Genomic DNA, 20,265 nt, shown 5'->3' on the forward strand with positions numbered 1-20,265 from the left:
TAAGCGTTCAATAGTATAGTGCATGATGTTTTACTGCGGGGTATTGCGGGGTACCAAACTGTTTTGTTCGTTAAAAACTGCGTAAAATATGCTTTTACAAAACTACTCAAAACTAAATTCTGGACGGAGCTATTATTACATTATCAAGTCTATTGCATAGATCTGTTTAAGAGCTTTGTAACGATATATAAATATGTTACTTTTGAGACGAAAATATGGCAAAGCTGGCCGTTTTCCCAAAAAACGTTAAAATATCATTTCTAGGAGGGGCTAGTTTGAACGCCCCCCACCCCTCCCAAAAAAATCTAAAAAATAAAAACCGTCCTGATTATAAAAATATTGGTTATAAGCTGTGTATTCATCACATTTTACTCGCTCAAATCGAAAATTGGCCTTTTGGTAGTTTTGGCCACTCCTTTATATGGGGCTGTCCTATTGTGGCTTGGTATGAAGGTCTTGCCTGCATTCCATCAACAGGTACGTAAAAAATAACTGCTGTTAGCAGTAAATCACATGGTCAAAAACGAATAAAATAAAGATTATTTGCAAAAAGTCGAAATTTGCGCAGTTGGGTATCCCTTCTCATCCTGTCTTCTAACCTCGGCTGCTTCTCACAGAATGTTTGCCATCGTCTGCAGCAGCACTCTGCACAGATTTTGCTTTTGTATGTCTATCTCCGATATCTTTGCAACTTTTTAAAGCACTTGAAATTACATTTAGCATAATATGCTGCAAAATTTAAAAAAAAACCTTAATGAAAGCACACCGACCTCAAACATCTTAATAACTTGGATGACTATCGAGTCGTCAATTGTAATGTGTCACACCACTTGGTCGAATGCAATCTGTTGCAATGCAGTTTTAACGAGCAAGGATTAACTAATCCCATCTGCTAACAAAGTGATTCAACCTCTACGCATTAAAGGGCCTTTGCGTAGACCATGCAAAGCTACTTAAAGAATAAAATTGCTTCATTGCAATTATCATTTCTCTTGCAACTTACAAAACATCAGCTGGCTCCTAATTTCTAGAAGGCTTTGTTCATACAAGCAAATTAAAATTTGAAATCACCTCTCAATCGCCCTGATTTTGGAATATGTTAGTCAAAAAGTCAAAATCCCATTCGCCCGTAACGAAAAACTACGATAAATTGTTACCCTCACTTAGCACTTTCTTTCGTTCATCTAATTAATTAAGTACACCATCGTAAATGGAAATCTGTTGCACATAACACATGGAACATTATATCAGCTTCCATCCACTTTACGATACTGCTCCGAGATGCATCCATACCTTAGCCCAAGGTATGAATGATTAATTGTCTGACTTTCAGTCATACTGTCCGTACCTTAAAAGCGTTATAATTTTCCGAGTTTATAGAACAGAACGACCACCGCCAGCGGCGCCGCCCATACCTCATTGCATCGCGACGTCATCGTCAAGGAGAGTAGACGAGCAGCTTCGCTTTTTATCACGTCGTTACGGCCTTCAATGAGTTCGACGCTCATTTTTTTACGGTGAGGGGATGAGACCAGCTAGCAGGAGATGTGGAATCATAGTCCGTCACTAATCATAGTGTTTCTCTTTCTCGCTCGCTCGACGGGAAACATACATTTATTCAATCGGGAGCCACCGGTGGCCGTTGAAATGGTTCCAGCTTCGTTTTCTTTTCTGCCCAGAAGAGAAGTTGATGGTCAATACCGAGTGCATCTTCGCCTAAGCACGGTGATTCATGAGTGCTAAAGTTGGATTTTTCTTTGTATATGAAGTGTTAACATATACCCTACTACTTAAAATAGAATTTTCCTTTGGAAATTATTTACGATCGGAACAATGAAAATGTCTCTTGCACCACACCGGTTACAAACGACATAGAAATCCTTTCATTATTAACCGTTGTAGAACAAGTTAAAAGATAGCCCAAGTTTCAGAAGCCCTAGAAATATTATTAATCAAATCTTGGGAGAATTCGTATTCAAGCCTTTTGGAACAACGTGTGCTTAAATGAACCACAGACGCAGACGATAGCAACCCACGTCTATGATGCGAATGAAGTTATACGCTGATTGAATCGTATAATTGCCTGAATGCAGTTTGTTTGCTGCCCAGCTTTATGTACATAGCTCTCGGACCAAGTCTGCCCGGAGAGGTTGTATCGTTTCCTGGCTGACCATTTCAATGATCAGCTGGATGCAACGGGAACTTTCACTATCACCCAAGATTCTGAGGCGAGCAGAGTGGAAAGAGCGCGACATAACAATCTCCGATTCGATTACGAGTAGTGGTCCATAATCCGCTCCAGTCGAAGCACACCGCAGCAAACCCGTAATCGAGAAAAACCACCGCCCGGATATTGGATATGGATTCGAACAAGTTTCTGTCGCTATTTCCGTCCCGGTGGGAAATTGTAGCAGGCAAACCTCTCGGAAGTGGGAGTGGAAACGCATAAGGGATTGAAAATGAAACCTCGTGCTTGTCTTCGGTGTTGGTCCCCAAGGAGGTGGAACGCTCAGATGGTGCATTTTATTTCTCGACTGGATGATTATTTTCCGTGAAATTGATTCTATCAGAAATTGGGTAAGAAGAGGTGACGAAGACTTTGATTGACAGTCAAATGGAGCATGAAACAGAGAAAAGATATACTCTTTGTTTCGAATTTAACGAAGTCACCCACTGACCTACATAATAATGGAAAACTTGTGAGCATGTATTTACGCAATATATAATTAGCAAACACCCCACCGGCATACTAAGTACCTAATACATCCAATCCAGCCAAGAGGTTGGAGGCGATGAAGTAATTCTTCATGCTTTCACCAGCGCTGTATCTCATTTATGCCCAGCAGGAAGGTAAGGAAACCATTCCAATCTGGATGCTGTTGCCTGTTTCTTACATAATCACATCCCATTAGCCTGATGTCTTTACCCTTCTCAGCCGTAATTACTAATCAATTAACCTAACGGATGGCCTTCTGACCATCTATTCATGGCAAGTAGAAGCATCCGCTAAATAATATATTGATTGAGCATCGTCCCCTTTCGGTTGGTGCGATGGTATCCAGTTGGATTTCCTTGAATTAATTATTCTTCACGATTTCCTAATTATTCAGAAAGAACACAAAGAACTCACAACATTTTTGGGCGTTTCAGTACTTTATGGACCATTTATTGTTAGAGAGTTTTTAAGATACTAAAACCATGACAATTAAACAACTATGAATCGGAAACCTACAGCACAAGAAAGCAATTTACGACGCTCAATGTGAAGTCGTTCATAATTTCAGGAGTGAAATAATTTCATGAAACGTAAAGGTATAAAATATCTTAGTATAGCAATATTCCCATTCGAGTGGTCTCCAGCAGGAATTCCGAAATTCCTCCAAAAATTTCACCAGATGTTCCTCCAGGAATTCCTGCGGAAGTTCCTCCAGGAATTCTTGCGGAAGTTCCTCCAGGAGTTCCTGCGGAAGTTCCTTCAGGAATTCCTGCGGAAGTTCGTCCAGGAATTCCTGCGGAAGTTCCCCCAGGAATTCCTGCGGAAGTTCCCCCAGGAATTCCTGCGGAAGTGCCTCCAGGAATTCCTGCGGAAGTTCCTCCAGGAATTCCTGCGGAAGTTCCTCCAGGAATTCCTGCGGAAGTTCCTCCAGGAATTCCTGCGGAAGTTCCTCCAGGAATTCCTGCGGAAGTTCCTCCAGGAATTCCTGCGGAAGTTCCTCCAGGAATTCCTGCGGAAGTTCCTCCAGGAATTCCTGCGGAAGTTCCTCCAGGAATTCCTGCGGAAGTTCCTCCAGGCATTCCTGCGGAAGTTCCTCCAGGAATTCCTGCGGAAGATCCTCCAGGAATTCCTGCGGAAGTTCCTCCAGGAATTCCTGCGGAAGTTCCTCCAGGAATTCCTGCGGAAGTTCCTCCAGGAATTCCTGCGGAAGTTCCTCCAGGAATTCCTGCGGAAGTTCCTCCAGGAATTCCTGCGGAAGTTCCTCCAGGAATTCCTGCGGAAGTTCCTCCAGGAATTCCTGCGGAAGTTCCTCCAGGAATTCCTGCGGAAGTTCCTCCAGGAATTCCTGCGGAAGTTCCTCCAGGAATTCCTGCGGAAGTTCCTCCAGGAATTCCTGCGGAAGTTCCTCCAGGAATTCCTGCGGAAGTTCCTCCAGGAATTCCTGCGGAAGTTCCTCCAGGAATTCCTGCGGAAGTTCCTCCAGGAATTCCTACGGAAGTTCCTCCAGGAATTCTTGCAGAAGTTCCTCCAGGAATTCCTCCGGAAGTTCCTCCAGGAATTCCTCCGGAAGTTCCTCCAGGAATTCCTCCGGAAGTTCCTCCAGGAATTCCTCCGGAAGTTCCTCCAGGAATTCCTCCGGAAGTTCCTCCAGGAATTCCTCCGGAAGTTCCTCCAGGAATTCCTCCGGAAGTTCCTCCAGGAATTCCTCCGGAAGTTCCTCCAGGAATTCCTCCGGAAGTTCCTCCAGGAATTCCTCCGGAAGTTCCTCCAGGAATTCCTCCGGAAGTTCCTCCAGGAATTCCTCCGGAAGTTCCTCCAGGAATTCCTCCGGAAGTTCTGCCAGGAATTCCTCCGGAAGTTCCGCCAGGAATTCCTCCGGAAGTTCCGCCAGGAATTCCTCCGGAAGTTCCGCCAGGAATTCCTCCGGAAGTTCCGCCAGGAATTCCTCCAGAAGTTCCGCCAGGAATTCCTCCGGAAGTTCCTCCAGGAATTCCTCCGGAAGTTCCTCCAGGAATTCCTCCGGAAGTTCCTCCAGGAATTCCTCCGGAAGTTCCTCCAGGAATTCCTCCGGAAGTTCCTCCAGGAATTCCTCCGGAAGTTCCTCCAGGAATTCCTCCGGAAGTTCCTCCAGGAATTCCTCCGGAAGTTCCTCCAGGAATTCCTCCGAAGTTCCTCCAGGAATTCCTCCGGAAGTTCCTCCAGGAATTCCTCCGGAAGTTCCTCCAGGAATTCCTCCGGAAGTTCCTCCAGGAATTCCTCCGGAAGTTCCTCCAGGAATTCCTCCGGAAGTTCCTCCAGGAATTCCTCCGGAAGTTCCTCCAGGAATTCCTCCGGAAGTTCCTCCAGGAATTCCTCCGGAAGTTCCTCCAGGAATTCCTCCGGAAGTTCCTCCAGGAATTCCTCCGGAAGTTCCTCCAGGAATTCCTCCGGAAGTTCCTCCAGGAATTCCTCCGGAAGTTCCTCCAGGAATTCCTCCGAAGTTCCTCCAGGAATTCCTCCGGAAGTTCCTCCAGGAATTCCTCCGAAGTTCCTCCAGGAATTCCTCCGGAAGTTCCTCCAGGAATTCCTCCGGAAGTTCCTCCAGGAATTCCTCCGGAAGTTCCTCCAGGAATTCCTCCGGAAGTTCCTCCAGGAATTCCTCCGGAAGTTCCTCCAGGAATTCCTCCGGAAGTTCCTCCAGGAATTCCTCCGGAAGTTCCTCCAGGAATTCCTCCGGAAGTTCCTCCAGGAATTCCTCCGGAAGTTCCTCCAGGAATTCCTCCGGAAGTTCCTCCAGGAATTCCTCCGGAAGTTCGCCAGGAATTCCTCCGGAAGTTCCGCCAGGAATTCCTCCGGAAGTTCCGCCAGGAATTCCTCCGGAAGTTCCGCCAGGAATTCCTCCGGAAGTTCCGCCAGGAATTCCTCCGGAAGTTCCGCCAGGACTTCCTCCGGAAGTTCCGCCAGGAATTCCTCCGGAAGTTCCTCCAGGAATTCCTCCGGAAGTTCCTCCAGGAATTCCTCCGGAAGTTCCTCCAGGAATTCCTCCGGAAGTTCCTCCAGGAATTCCTCCGGAAGTTCCTCCAGGAATTCCTCCGGAAGTTCCTCCAGGAATTCCTCCGGAAGTTCCTCCAGGAATTCCTCCGGAAGTTCCTCCAGGAATTCCTCCGGAAGTTCCTCCAGGAATTCCTCCGGAAGTTCCTCCAGGAATTCCTCCGGAAGTTCCTCCAGGAATTCCTCCGGAAGTTTCTCCGAGAACTCCTCCGGAAGTTCCTCTAGAAGTTCCTCCAGGAATTCATCCGGAAGTTCTTCCAGGAATTCCGCCGTAAATTCCTCCAGGAGTTCCTCCTAAAACACCTCCGGAAGTTCCTTTAGAAATTCTTCCGGAAGTTCCTCCAGGAATTCCTCCAGTAACTCCTCCGGAAGTTCCTCCAGGAATTCCTCCGGAAGTTCCTTTAGAAATTCCTCCGGAAGTTCCTCCAGGAATTCCTCCAGGAGTTCCACCAGTAACTCCTCCGGAAGTTCCTCCAGGAATTCCTCCGGAAGTTCCTCCAGGAATTCCTCCGGAAGTTCCTCCGTAAATTCTTACAGGAGTTCCTCCAAAAACACATCCGGAAGTTCTTTCAGAGATTCCTCCGGAAGTTCCTCCAGGAATTCTCCAGGAACCAGGAATTCCTCCGGAAGTTCCTCCGTAAATTCTTACAGGAGTTCCTCCAAAAATACACCCGGAAGTTCTTTCAGAGATTCCTCCGGAAGTTCCTCCAGGAATTCTCCAGGAACCAGGATTTTCTATGGAAGCTCTTGAAGGATTTCTCCGAAAGCTCCTCCAAGAATTCCGAAACTTTCTCGTGGAATACCTCCAGAAATTTCTCCAAAAATTCCTGCGGAAGTGCCTCCAGGAATCCCTTCAGAAGTTTTTCCAGAAGTTTCTCGAGCAACTCCTCCGGAAGATCAAAGGTCAGAAAGTCGGATAGGTCTCAAATGAGAATAAATTTTGCATGATTAATTTTTGCGGCATGATTAATTTTTATACGGCGGCATTCGGCTGTGCCTGTGTAAGAAAATCATCGGCGGCCCTACCCCTCAGAAGCTATGTCGACATGAAATGGGACGTTTGTTCTCTCCAGGAGGTGAAAATATAATCAAGCGTGAATCAGCCCATCAAGAAAGAGTGGCTCACAATATGTTTCCCATGTAAGGGACAGCTGATTGTTGTCCGAGTGCCAGATAGGGATGTTACGGTATGCAAAACTATGCATTATAGTCCTCGGGAAATTCAGGAAATTTGGTGTCAGGCTCTTGATGCCAGCATTTGAAAAACAAGTAACCAACGAGAGAACAGATAGAAAAAGTCGGCGAAGTAGCGATGAAAAGGCTAGTCCTTTGGAAGCTCAGTGACTAAGTAAAATTGTATTGCTCGCTCTTTCGTTTCCATGAAATTTTACTCAATTTCCGTCAAAAGCAGGAGAACTCATAGTATTGAGTAGTCCCACTTTTGACGGAAATTGAGTAAAATATCCGTGGGAGAAAAAAAAAGGACGATTTCTCTCAATCACTGAGTAAATGAAAGTTAGTGTGCAAATCTTTCAACATTTTCGGGAGCATTGTTTGTGTTTTTAGTAGCTGTAGATCCAGAGTCAAAACATCGGATTAAATAACAACAGCTGGTATGTTGTATAATTAATTGCACAGGTTATTTGATTTTATTGTTCATATTTATTTCATAGATTACCTATTTTGTTTATAGTAAAAATACATTCAAGTCATTAAAATTAGATCGCATAACTTTAAAAGTTGACTCTAGACAAACCATATTCATAGTTAGGAAATTTACATAATAACAGTACAGATAAATGAATATACTTTGTCTTTAGGAACAATGGTTGTGATAGTTGTTTTTGATAGTTGATAGTTTTGATATTTTTGACGCCTAGTTATCGTATGAATTATGGTGGCATCATTATAGGTTGAATGGAACTGAAAATGTGAATGAAATGATTCTACAAAAATATCTGATCAACCTGATCTGAAACCTAAAACTGTTTATACGCCATGAATCCGGCAGTGACATCGCTCCGCCCTGAGGCAAAAACCGTATGTGATCGGGGCATACTGAGCACTTGCTCATCAGCCAAAGTAATGGAACCGGTCTCCATCGCAGCTCCCAACCGATGATGATTCCCGCTCTGGTGATGATGGTGGCGCCGATGATTGCTGTGATCGCCGTAGGGGTGGTAGTGATGATGATGATGATGGCTGCCGTGGGGATGTTGCATGTCCTCAAGAACTGACGGTGCAATATATGTGAAGCCCTTGAAGATGAGGTTGGCACTTTCGCTCAGCTTCGAGTCGTCCGGTGAATCAACGGGTGCCTGTTTGGTGAATTTGCTGTCGAACTGCGAAACGTCATCTTCGCCTTGCAAAAACGGCTTAATCGGTGGATCCACCCTTCTGGCGAGGACATCGTCCCAATCAACATTTTTGAAGAAGGGGTGCTTTCGCACAGCTATTCCGTCCATGGATCCAGAGCCGAGACGCATCGATATCTGTCGCTTCAAAAGGCGTCGAATGAGATCTCTTGATTCATTGCTCAGAAATGCTGGAATATTCAACCTACCTTTTAGAATAGCATCTATCGTACGTTTGCGGGTGTCTGCCGTGAAAGGAGGTGAACCTGTTAACATGTCAAACATCATGGCGCCTAACGACCACCAGTCAACATCTTTTCCATGACCGCTTCTAGTCAAAATTTCAGGAGCCATATACTCAATTGTGCCACAGCAAGTGTGAGTAACGCTACCCTCTTGAATGTGCTCCTTACAGAGTCCAAAATCCGTCAATTTGACATGACCTTGGGCATCCAGCAGCACATTCTCGGGCTTCAAATCTCGATAGACTATACCAAGCTTGTGTAAATGTTCCAACACCAGAATAATTTCACTCATGTAAAAGCATGTCGCATCCTCTAGAAATATTCCTTCGCGTTCCAAATGCACGAACAGCTCACCACCACTCAGGTATTCCAGAATCAAATACAACTTCCCATCCGTTTGAAACGCGTAGACAAGTTCGACAATAAACGGGTGGCGTACCGCTTCCAAGACGTTGCGCTCTGCTCGTGTATGATCAGTGTCCTTTTGGCTTCTAACAATGGACGCTTTCTTTAGCACCTTCATGGCGAAGACGGAATTTGCATCCGCGCCTGTTGTTTTCCGGACTTGGAACACTTTGCCGTACCCACCCTTTCCTAGTACTTTTCTTAGCTCGAAATCCTGAGGACCCAACTTCATTTTGTCTGGGTTAACAATTTCTGCTGATAGCGGTATTGTTTCGGAACCTTCTGCTTCAAGATTAGCGTCAAAGGGAATTGCTGGCTCTTGTTCGAAACCATGAGCCTCGTTTAAATCATCTTCTACATCACGAATTATATCATCGTCGTGCAGCTCTAGATCAAATATGCCTGCCATTATTCACTTGGGTTTTGTTATATATAATTAAACTATAAGAAAGCTGTACTGCCTGACTGGATTGACTTGACTGGAAAATGCCGTGACATCTTCCATCTTTTCAACTCGCATAGGGTATAAACTTCTTAGCTACCTCCGTAATCAAGCGTGTAAGTGACTTACGTATAGGTAGATTAGCTTATTTACTTCATTGGGTAGGAAATCCAAAAGTCAATAAATGTATCTACCCTGATCGTCTCTAAGGAACAAATTATAATGATACCTGTTTGGGTTGTGCACAGAGTTTGACAATGACAGGCGATTGAATTGAGAAAAGTAGTGTCCCCTTCTTCTGTTTTAGTTTTGTCAACATTTGTCGGTAAAATGCATGAAATCATATCCTGACATCGGCCGAAGGTTTACGTAAAAATATCCTCTGCATTAGAAACATTATCTTTTACTTTTAATCGCACAAATTAGTACATAAAATTGCTTCGCAATAATGGCGATTCCAAATAAACATTCAATCACTATTTTATAAACAAAATCTCAAAATCTTTAGTCGAGCGCCAGTTAATTGAGGAGGCGATATCAATTGAATCATTTGTTTGAGAAACTGCATTAGTCCATTTTAAAACTATTTCGAGAAAACAACAAAAAACTGTTTTCGAACAAATTTGCACCGAATCTTTCGATTTCTTCGATACAGATCAATAGTTTTTGGCAAAACTCAACACCCTGGGGCACTTTCAGTGCCAAAAATGTAAGCAGTACTCTACAACTGCTCTTCAAAGTACATGGACATATGTAGTTTCTCAAACAAACGAAAAAAATTTCATACATTCCAGAACAAATTTTTTTTTTCGTATTTTTTGCCAGAATACGTATTGTTGGACGAGGATTCAGAATATATAAAAATCTCATTTTGGCCAAAAATGTTACATATGCAGTTTCTCAAACAAACGGTTCAATTAGAAAACGAACATAGGGTTTATTTATCATCAGACTAAGGCCGGAGTGGCCTGTGCTGTATGTATGTATGTATGTAGTTAGCCACCATCCTGACTAGAGTCTTGCTCTGCATGCGGTTCCACTTGACAGTAAGGTCAAATTTCAATATGATTTTGAATTCAACATATTGCTGTATGAAGGGCCAAAAATGGGGGTGGTGGACCTGTAAGCAGAGACACTTACACGAAACCCACGGGAAAATGAGAATCTCCTTCCAGCAAAATGATCCACCAAAAAGAATAATGAAATTTGCAATACTCGGCAAGCTTTCCACGGGATGGTTTGTTTGAAGAAGGGCGCGTCAACTGGTTAACAACTGTTGGAAATAAAAGTAATAGACGCGAACGACTAATATTTTTCTTCCTTGACTCCGATTGGCTACCACTTCATTGTCCAGTTGTAACTTCATTGATGCCCTGATGCACCCTCCCAACCCCATAGCATATATTTACAGTCAAATCAGTAATATTTTATGGGAAATTTAAGCATGTGTAGGGACTATGTAAATTATTGATATGGCAGATAATCCTGGAAGGTTACTGTTCTCCAAAATATTACGCTGAAACATCAATTTCATCGTTAATAACTACTTCCTGTATTTTCTCAGACTAAATACTTCCTGTATCCAGCTTTCCACGCCCGCCATAATGGCGGATGCTATAAATAATTTTGACAGTAACTGCTTCCAGACACTGAACTTAAATTTCGATCGTAGTAAACCATGATTTGCCTGATTACTGTTTCCAACGACTTGTTTATTATTTATCAACAAGAAAATTTATAAATAACTCTAAACAGGTTTCAAGCGTAAAACTATTCTAAAGCTAATTTAATCTTATATATAAAAATGAAATGGTCTGTGTTCGTATCCGCATAACTCGAAAACGGCTGGATGATTTTTTTCATTTCTTCAGCAGAAACATTCGTTATAGTTTCCGACGGGTTTATATGATATTTCCTAATGCGAAAATTACGAGTAAAGTTGAGTAAATCGTGAAAAACTAAAATTAAGCATCGTATGAATACTTCGCATGGGCAGTTCACAACGCGCATTTTCGCCTACTATGCAGGACAACGTCTGCCGGGTCGACTAGTAAAAATTAAAAATCAATCTTTGTTTACAGAGCACTGCGAAGTTCCTTTAAATATGAGCATGTCCATAGGTTCTACTGTTTGCCACAACTGCTCAGTTGATCGATGGCTCTGAGGTGGACACGGAATGCTTTCTCCTGATTCGTATTATCGTATCGAATTATTACCAGTGACGGTGTAAAAACCTGACTCTGTGATACAGAGGAGCTTTTCTCGATGAAATTTGGAGAAACCATCAATATCGTACAACTCAAGCTCTGCCCTGATTAAAAAACGTTACAATCCCAGTACTCTTAGCCGATGATCGTCACACTCACAGATGGAGCTCATTGACTTGAGAGAACAGGCTTCGAATCTCTGCTGCCCTTTAACGCAGCTTGATTGGTCGTATCTATTTTTGCCTTTCTCGTATACAAAGTATACGTAAAGGCTATATGTTCGCTCCAAAAACAAACTTTTGATCCGAGGACCGGAGACCCATAGTGTTATATACCAATCGATTCAGCTCGACGAATTGGAGTGATGTCTGTGTGTGTGTGTATGTGTGTGTGTATGTGTGTGTGTGCAAAAAGTTTAGCTCACTTTTTAGGCACTTATCCTCAACCGATTTGCTCTCAACAAGTTTCATTTAACGCAGAATCCTATCCCATTGTTTCCTATTGAAAATTGACCCGATCGGACTATGGGCTTGGAAGGTATGGCCAAAATACTTTGTATCATATAAAAGCACATTAAAAAGTCTAGCTCACTTTTTAGGCACTTATCCTCAACCGATTTGCTCTCAACAAGTTGCATTCGACGCAGAATCCTATCCCATTGTTTCCTATTGAAAATTGACCCGATCGGACTATGGGCTTAGAAGTAATGGCCAAAATACTTTTTTTTCTTATAAAAGCACATTAAAAAGTCTAGCTCACTTTTTGGGCACTTATCCTCAACCGATTTGCTCTCAACAAGTTTCATTCGACGCAGAATCCTATCCCATTGTTTCCTATTGAAAATTGACCCGATCGGACTATGGGCTTGGAAGTTATGGCCAAAATACTTTGTATCATATAAAAGCACATTAAAAAGTCTTGCTCACTTTTTGGGCACTTATCCTCAATCGATTTGCTCTCAACAAGTTTCATTCGACGCAGAATCCTATCTCATTGTTTCCTATTGAAAATTGACCCGATCGGACTATGGGCTTAGAAGTAATGGCCAAAATACTTTTTTTTTCATATAAAAGCACATTAAAAAGTCTAGCTCACTTTTTGGGCACTTATCCTCAACCGATTTGCTCTCAACAAGTTTCATTCGACGCAGAATCCTATCCCATTGTTTCCTATTGAAAATTGACCCGATCGGACTATGGGCTTAGAAGTAATGGCCAAAATACTTTTTGCCTTTCTCGTATACAAAGTATACGTAAAGGCTATATGTTCGCTCCAAAAACGAACTTTTTATAGGAGGCCCGGAGACCCATAGTGTTATATACCGATCGACTCAGCTCGACGAATTGGAGTGATGTCTGTGTGTGTGTATGTGTGTGTGTGCGCAAAAAGTCTAGCTCATTTTTTGGGCACTTATCCTCAACCGATTTGCTTGCAACAAGTTGCATTCGACGCAGAATCCTGTCCCATTGTTTCCTATTGAAAACTGACCCGATCGGACTATGGGCTTAGAAGTTATGGCCAAAATACTTTTTCTTTCATAAAAAAGCACATTAAAAAGTCTAGCTCACTTTTTGGGCACTTATTCTCAACCATTTGCTCGCAACAAGTTGCATTCGATGCAGAATCCTGTTCCATTGTTTCCTATTGACAATTGACCCGATCGGGCTTAGAAGTTATGGCCAAAATACTTTTTTTCATAAAAAAGCACATTAAAAAGTCTAGCTCACTTTTTGGGAATTTATTCTCAACCGATTTGCTCGCAATATTTTAAAAGTCGATTTTTGACAGCACTCCAAAAAATCGATTGTGTGTCAATAACAACAATATTTTAAGGACTGCCATACATCAGTAAACTGAAGCTAACCGCAAGTCGAGCACATCTGTATATGGGCCTACATATACAGATGTGCTTTACTTGCGGTTAGCGGCAGTAAAGTTAAATACTATATTTCTTAGAGAGTCTGAGTGGAAATCGCGTGTGTTTATTAATTTTTGGCTGTTACATCGAAAATCAAGTCTGGATCAAGTCAGGATCAAGTCTCCCCAGTCTCCCCTACATCCTTTTCGGTTTTTGCCTTTCTCGTGTACAAAGTATACGTAAAGGCTATATGATCGCTCCAAAAACGAATTTTTTATAGGAGGCCCGGAGACCCATAGTGTTATATATCGATCGACTCAGCTCGACGAATTGGAGTGATGTCTGTGTGTGTATGTGTGTATATGTGTGTGTGTGTGCGCAAAAAGTCTAGCTCACTTTTTGGGCACTTATCCTCAACAGATTTGCTCGCAACAAGTTGCATTCGACGCAGAATCCTGTCCCATTGTTTCCTATTGAAAATTGACCCGATCGTACAATGGGCTTAATAGTTATGACCAACATTCTTTTAGCCTTTCTTGTATACAAAGTATAGGGGAGACTGGGTAGACTTGATCCCCTTTTCTGATTTCCGATGTATCACAGCCAAAAATAAATAAACATACGCGATTTCCACACTGACTCTCTAAGAAATATAGTATTTAACCTTACTGATGTACGACAGTCCTTAAAATATTGTTGTTATTGATACATAATCGATTTTTTAGAGTGCTGTCAAAAGTCTCCTTTTAAAATATTCGGGGGAAATTGATCCCTCTTCAAGAGCTTGCTTTGTTAAAATTAGAAAGGTGCCCTAAGATTTTTTAAATATTTTTCCTTCAAAACAGGCGCAACTTTCGAATTGCTGTGCGTATACATGAGACATTTTTGTTATTGAATTCGACAGCACAAGTTATTTTTAAATTTGGGGAGACTTGATCCTCTTTCTATGATATCCAACCCTTCATCAAATCTGTCAAATCTACGAAAAAACAGAAGCCAGAGAACAGATTTTTTTGAATTTTTTCGCCAAATTTTTGTATGGGTGACTAATGGGGGATCAAATGTCCCCATATTGAGGCAATAACTTCAAATCCAAATATCCTAAAACTTTGATGGAATGTTGACATTTCCACCAGTACAAATCATTAAGCACATTTACGGCTTTGTGCTGTGAAAAAACGAAAGCATTTGGTCATTGTTATGAAAAGTTATTCAAATTTTGCATGGCCAATAAAAAATCTTTTGGAAGGTCAAAACATACAAACCGCCCTGCAGAATAAATAAGGTTGGCAATCCAAAAAATAACTCACCACATAAAGGTCATTTGTCTATAGATCATATTAAAAATACGCTAGAACAAAACTACTTTAGTTCTCGATAAAACAGGGGGTGATCAAGTCTCCCTGGGGATCAAGTCTACCCACCTTCCCCTATATGTTCGCTTCAAAAACGAACTTTTTATAGGAAGCCCGTAGAGCCTTAGTGTTATATACCGATCGACTCAGCTCGACGAATTAAAGTGATGTCTGTGTGTGTATGTGTGTGCGCAAAATAATCTCACTGATTTTTCAGGCACTTATCCTTAACCATTTCATTTCTTAAGCATTTATCCTCAACCGATTTGCTCGCATCAAGTTGCATTCGACGCGGAATATTGTCCCATTGTTTCGTATCGAAAACCGGCCCAGTCGGACTATGGGCTTCGGAGTTATGGCTAGTTTTTAGAAGAAAAATTCTTTTTCTTTATTTAGGCACTTACTCTCGGCCGATTTACTCGCAACATTCGACGCAGAATCATGTCCCATTGTTTCCTATTAAAAATTGGCCGGATCGGACTATGGGCTCAGAAGTTATGGCCAAAATACTTTTTTTCATACCAAAAGTGCGAAGAACTTACTCACTCACAAGAAACGAGAAAGGCACTATCACCGCTAGGTGGATTAATCTGGGTTTTTTAAATCATGTCATAAATATAGATAAAAATATGCATATTATCAGCTCTATTTCTGAACAGCAATGCAACGTTTTTTTTTGTACTAAATCTTTAGGCATGAATCATTCTGTTACTCCTGAATTTAAATAAATTGAACTTGAAAGTGACAGTTAAAAAAAACACAAATTATTCAGTTGTAAAATTTGCTAGTCATAAGCAATTCGATGACTGTTGAAAATAATCTTCCTAGCAGGATCATCAATATATATACATAAACCCGAATTTTGTCTTTTACCATTCACTTTTGGTTTTGATCAAGCCGCAAGGTTCAAGAATGCCGGAATAGCGAGCGTTTACTACCCGTTCATCATAAAAGGGTGCACAAAACCCAGGTTCTGTGTACTTGAAACTTCTTAATTATTTTAGTATCAACTTAGTCCATAACAAACAACGATCGTGCTCGGGTTTGATCTATACTCTTGCGCGGTATATTTACTACTCCCGATCTGCCCAATTCATATTGCCATGGGGAAAACTGCCAAAACGCACGCAAACGTATCCATTCTGATCCACTCTTTAGTCTAGGATTAATTTTTTAAAACAATACGAATTCGAATAAATTTACAGCTTGATATATCAATGATGGATACTGAGCAATATTCCTTTCGAAAAGCTGCATTGAAAAATAAATTCAATACCCAGATTCAACTGTCTGTCTGAACATTATGATAGAATCATAATGCAAATCAGATTCCGTTTCGTTTATTAGAACCCGTTGTTGCATCGATTCTACGACCTTCGATATAATTATTTAATAACATTAAACCTTCTACCACTAAGAAAATTTAAATATTCAGTATAATTGCCGCTCTACTAGGCTCTAGCGTATGCTGGATTACGATCTTGCGCTTTTCTGCCTACGTATTTTTTCAAAGATTTCAATGTGACGGAATCATTTTTGGAATCAGCTATGAGCGAGAAAGAATTAATACCACGTATCCGCGTATCCATGTGACGCCATTATTTGTCATAATCAGCTCTACCTTTCTTTCTAATGGCTCAATACGAGCCTGAGATTGAGGTCATTCTGTATATGGAACTGATCCAATACGAGATAAAAAGAACGTTCGTATCCTAGAAAGAAATATTTTAAATTAATGAATTTAAAAATGACGATAATACTGATTAGAAAAAATATGTCCACGAATCCTCACGAATCCAGGCAAAAATGTCCATGTTGATAAACAATAAACAATTCATTGGATGCAAAAAATCAAGGATTGCTTGGAGCAAAATTTTAGTTCAGCGTCTGGAAGCAGTTACTGTCAAAATAACTTATAGCATCCGCCATTATGGCGAGCGTGGAAAGCTGGATAAGCACTACGTAATAAGGTGGTGTTTCGGTTGTAGAATTCTGCTCTTACTGGACATCGGGCCTGCATTGAAAAATTATCCTGGATAAATCGAACCTGCCCACCTTCAGCATGGTATTCCTTTATATTCGCGCAACTTACTGCATGGTTAAGCCCCTAAAGCCCCTACACGATTGAATTATCGAGTACGATTTTATGTACGTTAACGAATAAATCCTCTGTGTACTTTTTACTCTCTTAGAGTACATCGACTAGGGTTATTGCCACCGCTGATTTGTTTTTTGAACATAGTAGTGATAATATTGATAATTTATATTTAATATAGATAGTTTAGCAACTTATATAAAATACTAGTCGACCCGGCAGACGTTGTCCTGCATAGTAGGCGAAAATGCGCGTTGTGAACTTCCCATGCGAAATTTCCATACGATTCTTAATTTCAGTTTTTCACGATTTACTCCATCTTACCCGTGATTTTCGCATGAGGAAATATCATATAAACCCGTCGGAAACGATAACGAAAATATCTACTGAAAGAATGGAGAAAATCTATCAAGCCGTTTTCGAGTTATGCGGATACGAACACAGACCATTTCATTTTTATTATATAGATAGAAGGATCATGAAAATATGAAAACATAATAATGCTGTTATCTAATAGAATATATGAAAATATGGAAATGTAAAATTTATATATGGGTGGGAAATAATCTCGGCGTCTCGGGCACAGCTCCTTCACTCCACCCGCCACACAAGACACATACTCAAGCAATTGGCGGTCATAGAAAAGCTTCATTAATTAATAACCAAGGAAAAAGCAGGAAAACACTTAGCTGAAAAGCAGGTCAAGATCAAGTTGTAATACAGAATTATTGAAGAAGATGATGAATGTATACTTATATAGATATGAAAATATCGAAATATAAAAATAAAAGAATGAAAAACATAAGAATGTGAAAAAATAATGAACTATGCCATGGAAATATGAGCATGGGCTCGAGCATGAGCTTGTGATGACTTCACTAATCATTGTCGCCACTCTATGATAGCGATCAACCTTGCACGAGGTATTGAAAGAGAATATCTGGATTTGGTTTCTCAACATCAATGTCCACAATGTCAGAATTCGGTTTTTGAAAGAGTCAATAGCAGCGCTACCAAGAAGAAAAATATGTCACTAAAGTATGCTGAAATATGAGGAAATAATGAAAACACCACAACAGGTAAACTCAATTGACGCAGGTGCTCCACAATTAATTTAAAACAAAAATTAAAATATATGAATTATGTAAGAATATTCGAAGATATATAAAAAAATACATTAGTATAAGAGAACATAGTTTTGAAATATATAATTTCATACTATATGGAAATATTTGTAAAAAAAAATAAAGTATAATTTTATGTGTAAATGTAAGCAATGTAAAAATGAGATTGTGATTTATTTTTTGCAAATCTTAAATGATAATTAAAGTAAACATGTGGAAATATATGGGAATATTTGTAAAAAAATTATAATTTTTGAAAATATTTTATAAATATATTAAGATATACGATACACGATTATTTTTGAATATATGAAATATTATGAAAATATCTGAAATTATACGAATATATATGACAGTATGAATAAGCGTTTGAAAATATTTCGGTATCAATATGGCAATGTAGGAATGTATTAGCAAATGAGATCGATTTACAATATTTGGGAATGCTTGACAATACATCAAAATGTATGTTAGGACGTTCAAAAGTCAGTGTTCATGGCAAATATTGAAAGAATGTATAAAAAGTAAATACTGGACATCCACCGGCCATTTAAAATCATTGTATACAAATGGAAAATATTCCTAGCAGATTTATGTGTAATAGTCTGCCCTAAAGCGACCTACCTTCCTCTGCCATTACTTGACTTACTGTCTTTACGACCTTGGTATTCTATCTCCCAGAACATTCCCACTTCATGTAGTTTGGAGGATGTGCGGTCTTTGGATGCCTTCGAATGCTTGTCACCCGAACAATCAGCTCGGTCCATGGCTGCATTTCGCCAACCACGCAGTCTGCGGAGGGTCCGCAAGTCGTCCTCCACCTGATCGATCCACCTTGCCCGCTGTGCACCTCGCCTTCTTGTTCCCGTCGGATCGTTGTCGAGAACCATTTTCACTGGATTACTGTCCGACATTCTGGCTACGTGCCCGGCCCACCGCAGTCTTCCGATTTTCGCGGTGTGAACGATGGATGGTTCTCCCAACAGCTGATGCAACTCGTGTAAAATTTGCGAAATTTTTAACACCCTAAGCATTTGTATTGTATTTCCACATTATTTTATTTTTGCATTTTATGTTTGAAGTCATGGTGTTTGAGTACGGGCTTTAGGTATTTATTTCACAGATTTCCTGTGATAGTTAATTCAAATTATAAACTAGTTCTTCACTGTTGTGTGTTATACATTGAACGTAATAAACGGAATTTATATATTTTTGACTGATGATAGAATTTTAACTCGGAATATGATGTTTGTAAAATTTTCAAGCATGAACAAAATGTGCTATTACACTCAAAAAGGAAGAGGTCCTGCTAATTCACCCAAGAAAAATTACATTATTTTGGCTACTTTTTTGTTCAGTGAATGCAATTCATCAAAAATCTAATCTGGTGTTAATCAACCCCTTGACAACATGCTCAAAGATCAATGAAGTGTGCAATAGATATAGAAACATTGATAATCGTGGTTTTGTGATAAAAAAATGGAATAACCGGTTATTCAAATTATGAATTGAAGCTGTGACTCATGCGAGGCGCTTCTTTACCGTTACAATCAAGCACATAACCACAGTTCTGTGCACTACATAATTTAACAATGCTCCAGCTCCAACTTATTTGTAGCGCATAGCTTAGTCGCGCCTAGATGAATGTGCTGTGGGCTGTTGCTTTGGTTCCCGCCTTAGTAAGTGGAAAACTCCTAGTAAAGCGTAATATACTCCACAAGTGCACTGAGTGCTGTCACAACTTCTGATTTTATAGTACGGTTGGTCTAATTTCCAATAGGAAACAATGGGCCAGGATTTTGCATCGAATTGTGAGCAAATCGTTTTTGGGGAACAAACTGACATAAACTAAAATCGTCATGCTGAATTCCATAGTGTAGAAAAGTTGACCATCATACTACGATGTTCGAAATTTAGCTTTATTTTCATTTTTTAAGAACTGTCGATCGTTTACTACTTGGTAGCTCCTCCCTTTTTCTTGAGAACTTCAAAGATTTGCTTGGATATATAGGTAACAACTTGGGTAACAAGGTTCTAGATTGCTTGCGCTTTGATTTGCACCCAGCGTTACTTTACACACGCCTTCAGGTTTATCACGAAATTGTCCTTGTTGAAAGTTGTCAAGTTTATTCTCATGAATATCCAACAGATAGGAAGCTGAGAATAACGAGAAAACGCACCCCATACCAATACACTTCCACTTCCAAACTTTCTTCTGGATCGGACGGCCTCTTCATCCCTCAAATCTTGCCAGTAGTAGAGCTGTGCGTCACGGCTGCCAGCAATTTTAACGCGCCGCCGTCATTTTCGCCGATTGATTTTTTCCGAGCCTCTTGAAAGGAGGCTTCCGAGCCTCTTGAAAGGAGGCTTCCGAGCCTCTTGAATGGAGGCTTCCGAGCCTCTTGAATGGAGGCTTCCGAGCCTCTTGAAAGGA

General features: G+C 40.8%; 1 protein-coding gene across 1 annotated transcript; it reads right to left on the reverse strand.

Annotated features, from left to right (window-relative positions):
- Window positions 1–7,385: 7,385 nt before the first annotated feature.
- LOC134208380 (ribosomal protein S6 kinase beta-1-like) lies at window positions 7,386–9,250 on the reverse strand. The gene has a single exon (XM_062684364.1). The coding sequence runs from the start codon at window positions 9,157–9,159 to the stop codon at window positions 7,726–7,728; it is 1,434 nt and encodes a 477-aa protein (XP_062540348.1). The 5' UTR covers window positions 9,160–9,250; the 3' UTR covers window positions 7,386–7,725.
- Window positions 9,251–20,265: the final 11,015 nt, after the last annotated feature.

The sequence above is a fragment of the Armigeres subalbatus genome, chromosome 1 (genome assembly GCF_024139115.2).
Source record: "Armigeres subalbatus isolate Guangzhou_Male chromosome 1, GZ_Asu_2, whole genome shotgun sequence".
In the NCBI taxonomy this organism is placed as follows: domain Eukaryota; kingdom Metazoa; phylum Arthropoda; class Insecta; order Diptera; family Culicidae; genus Armigeres; species Armigeres subalbatus.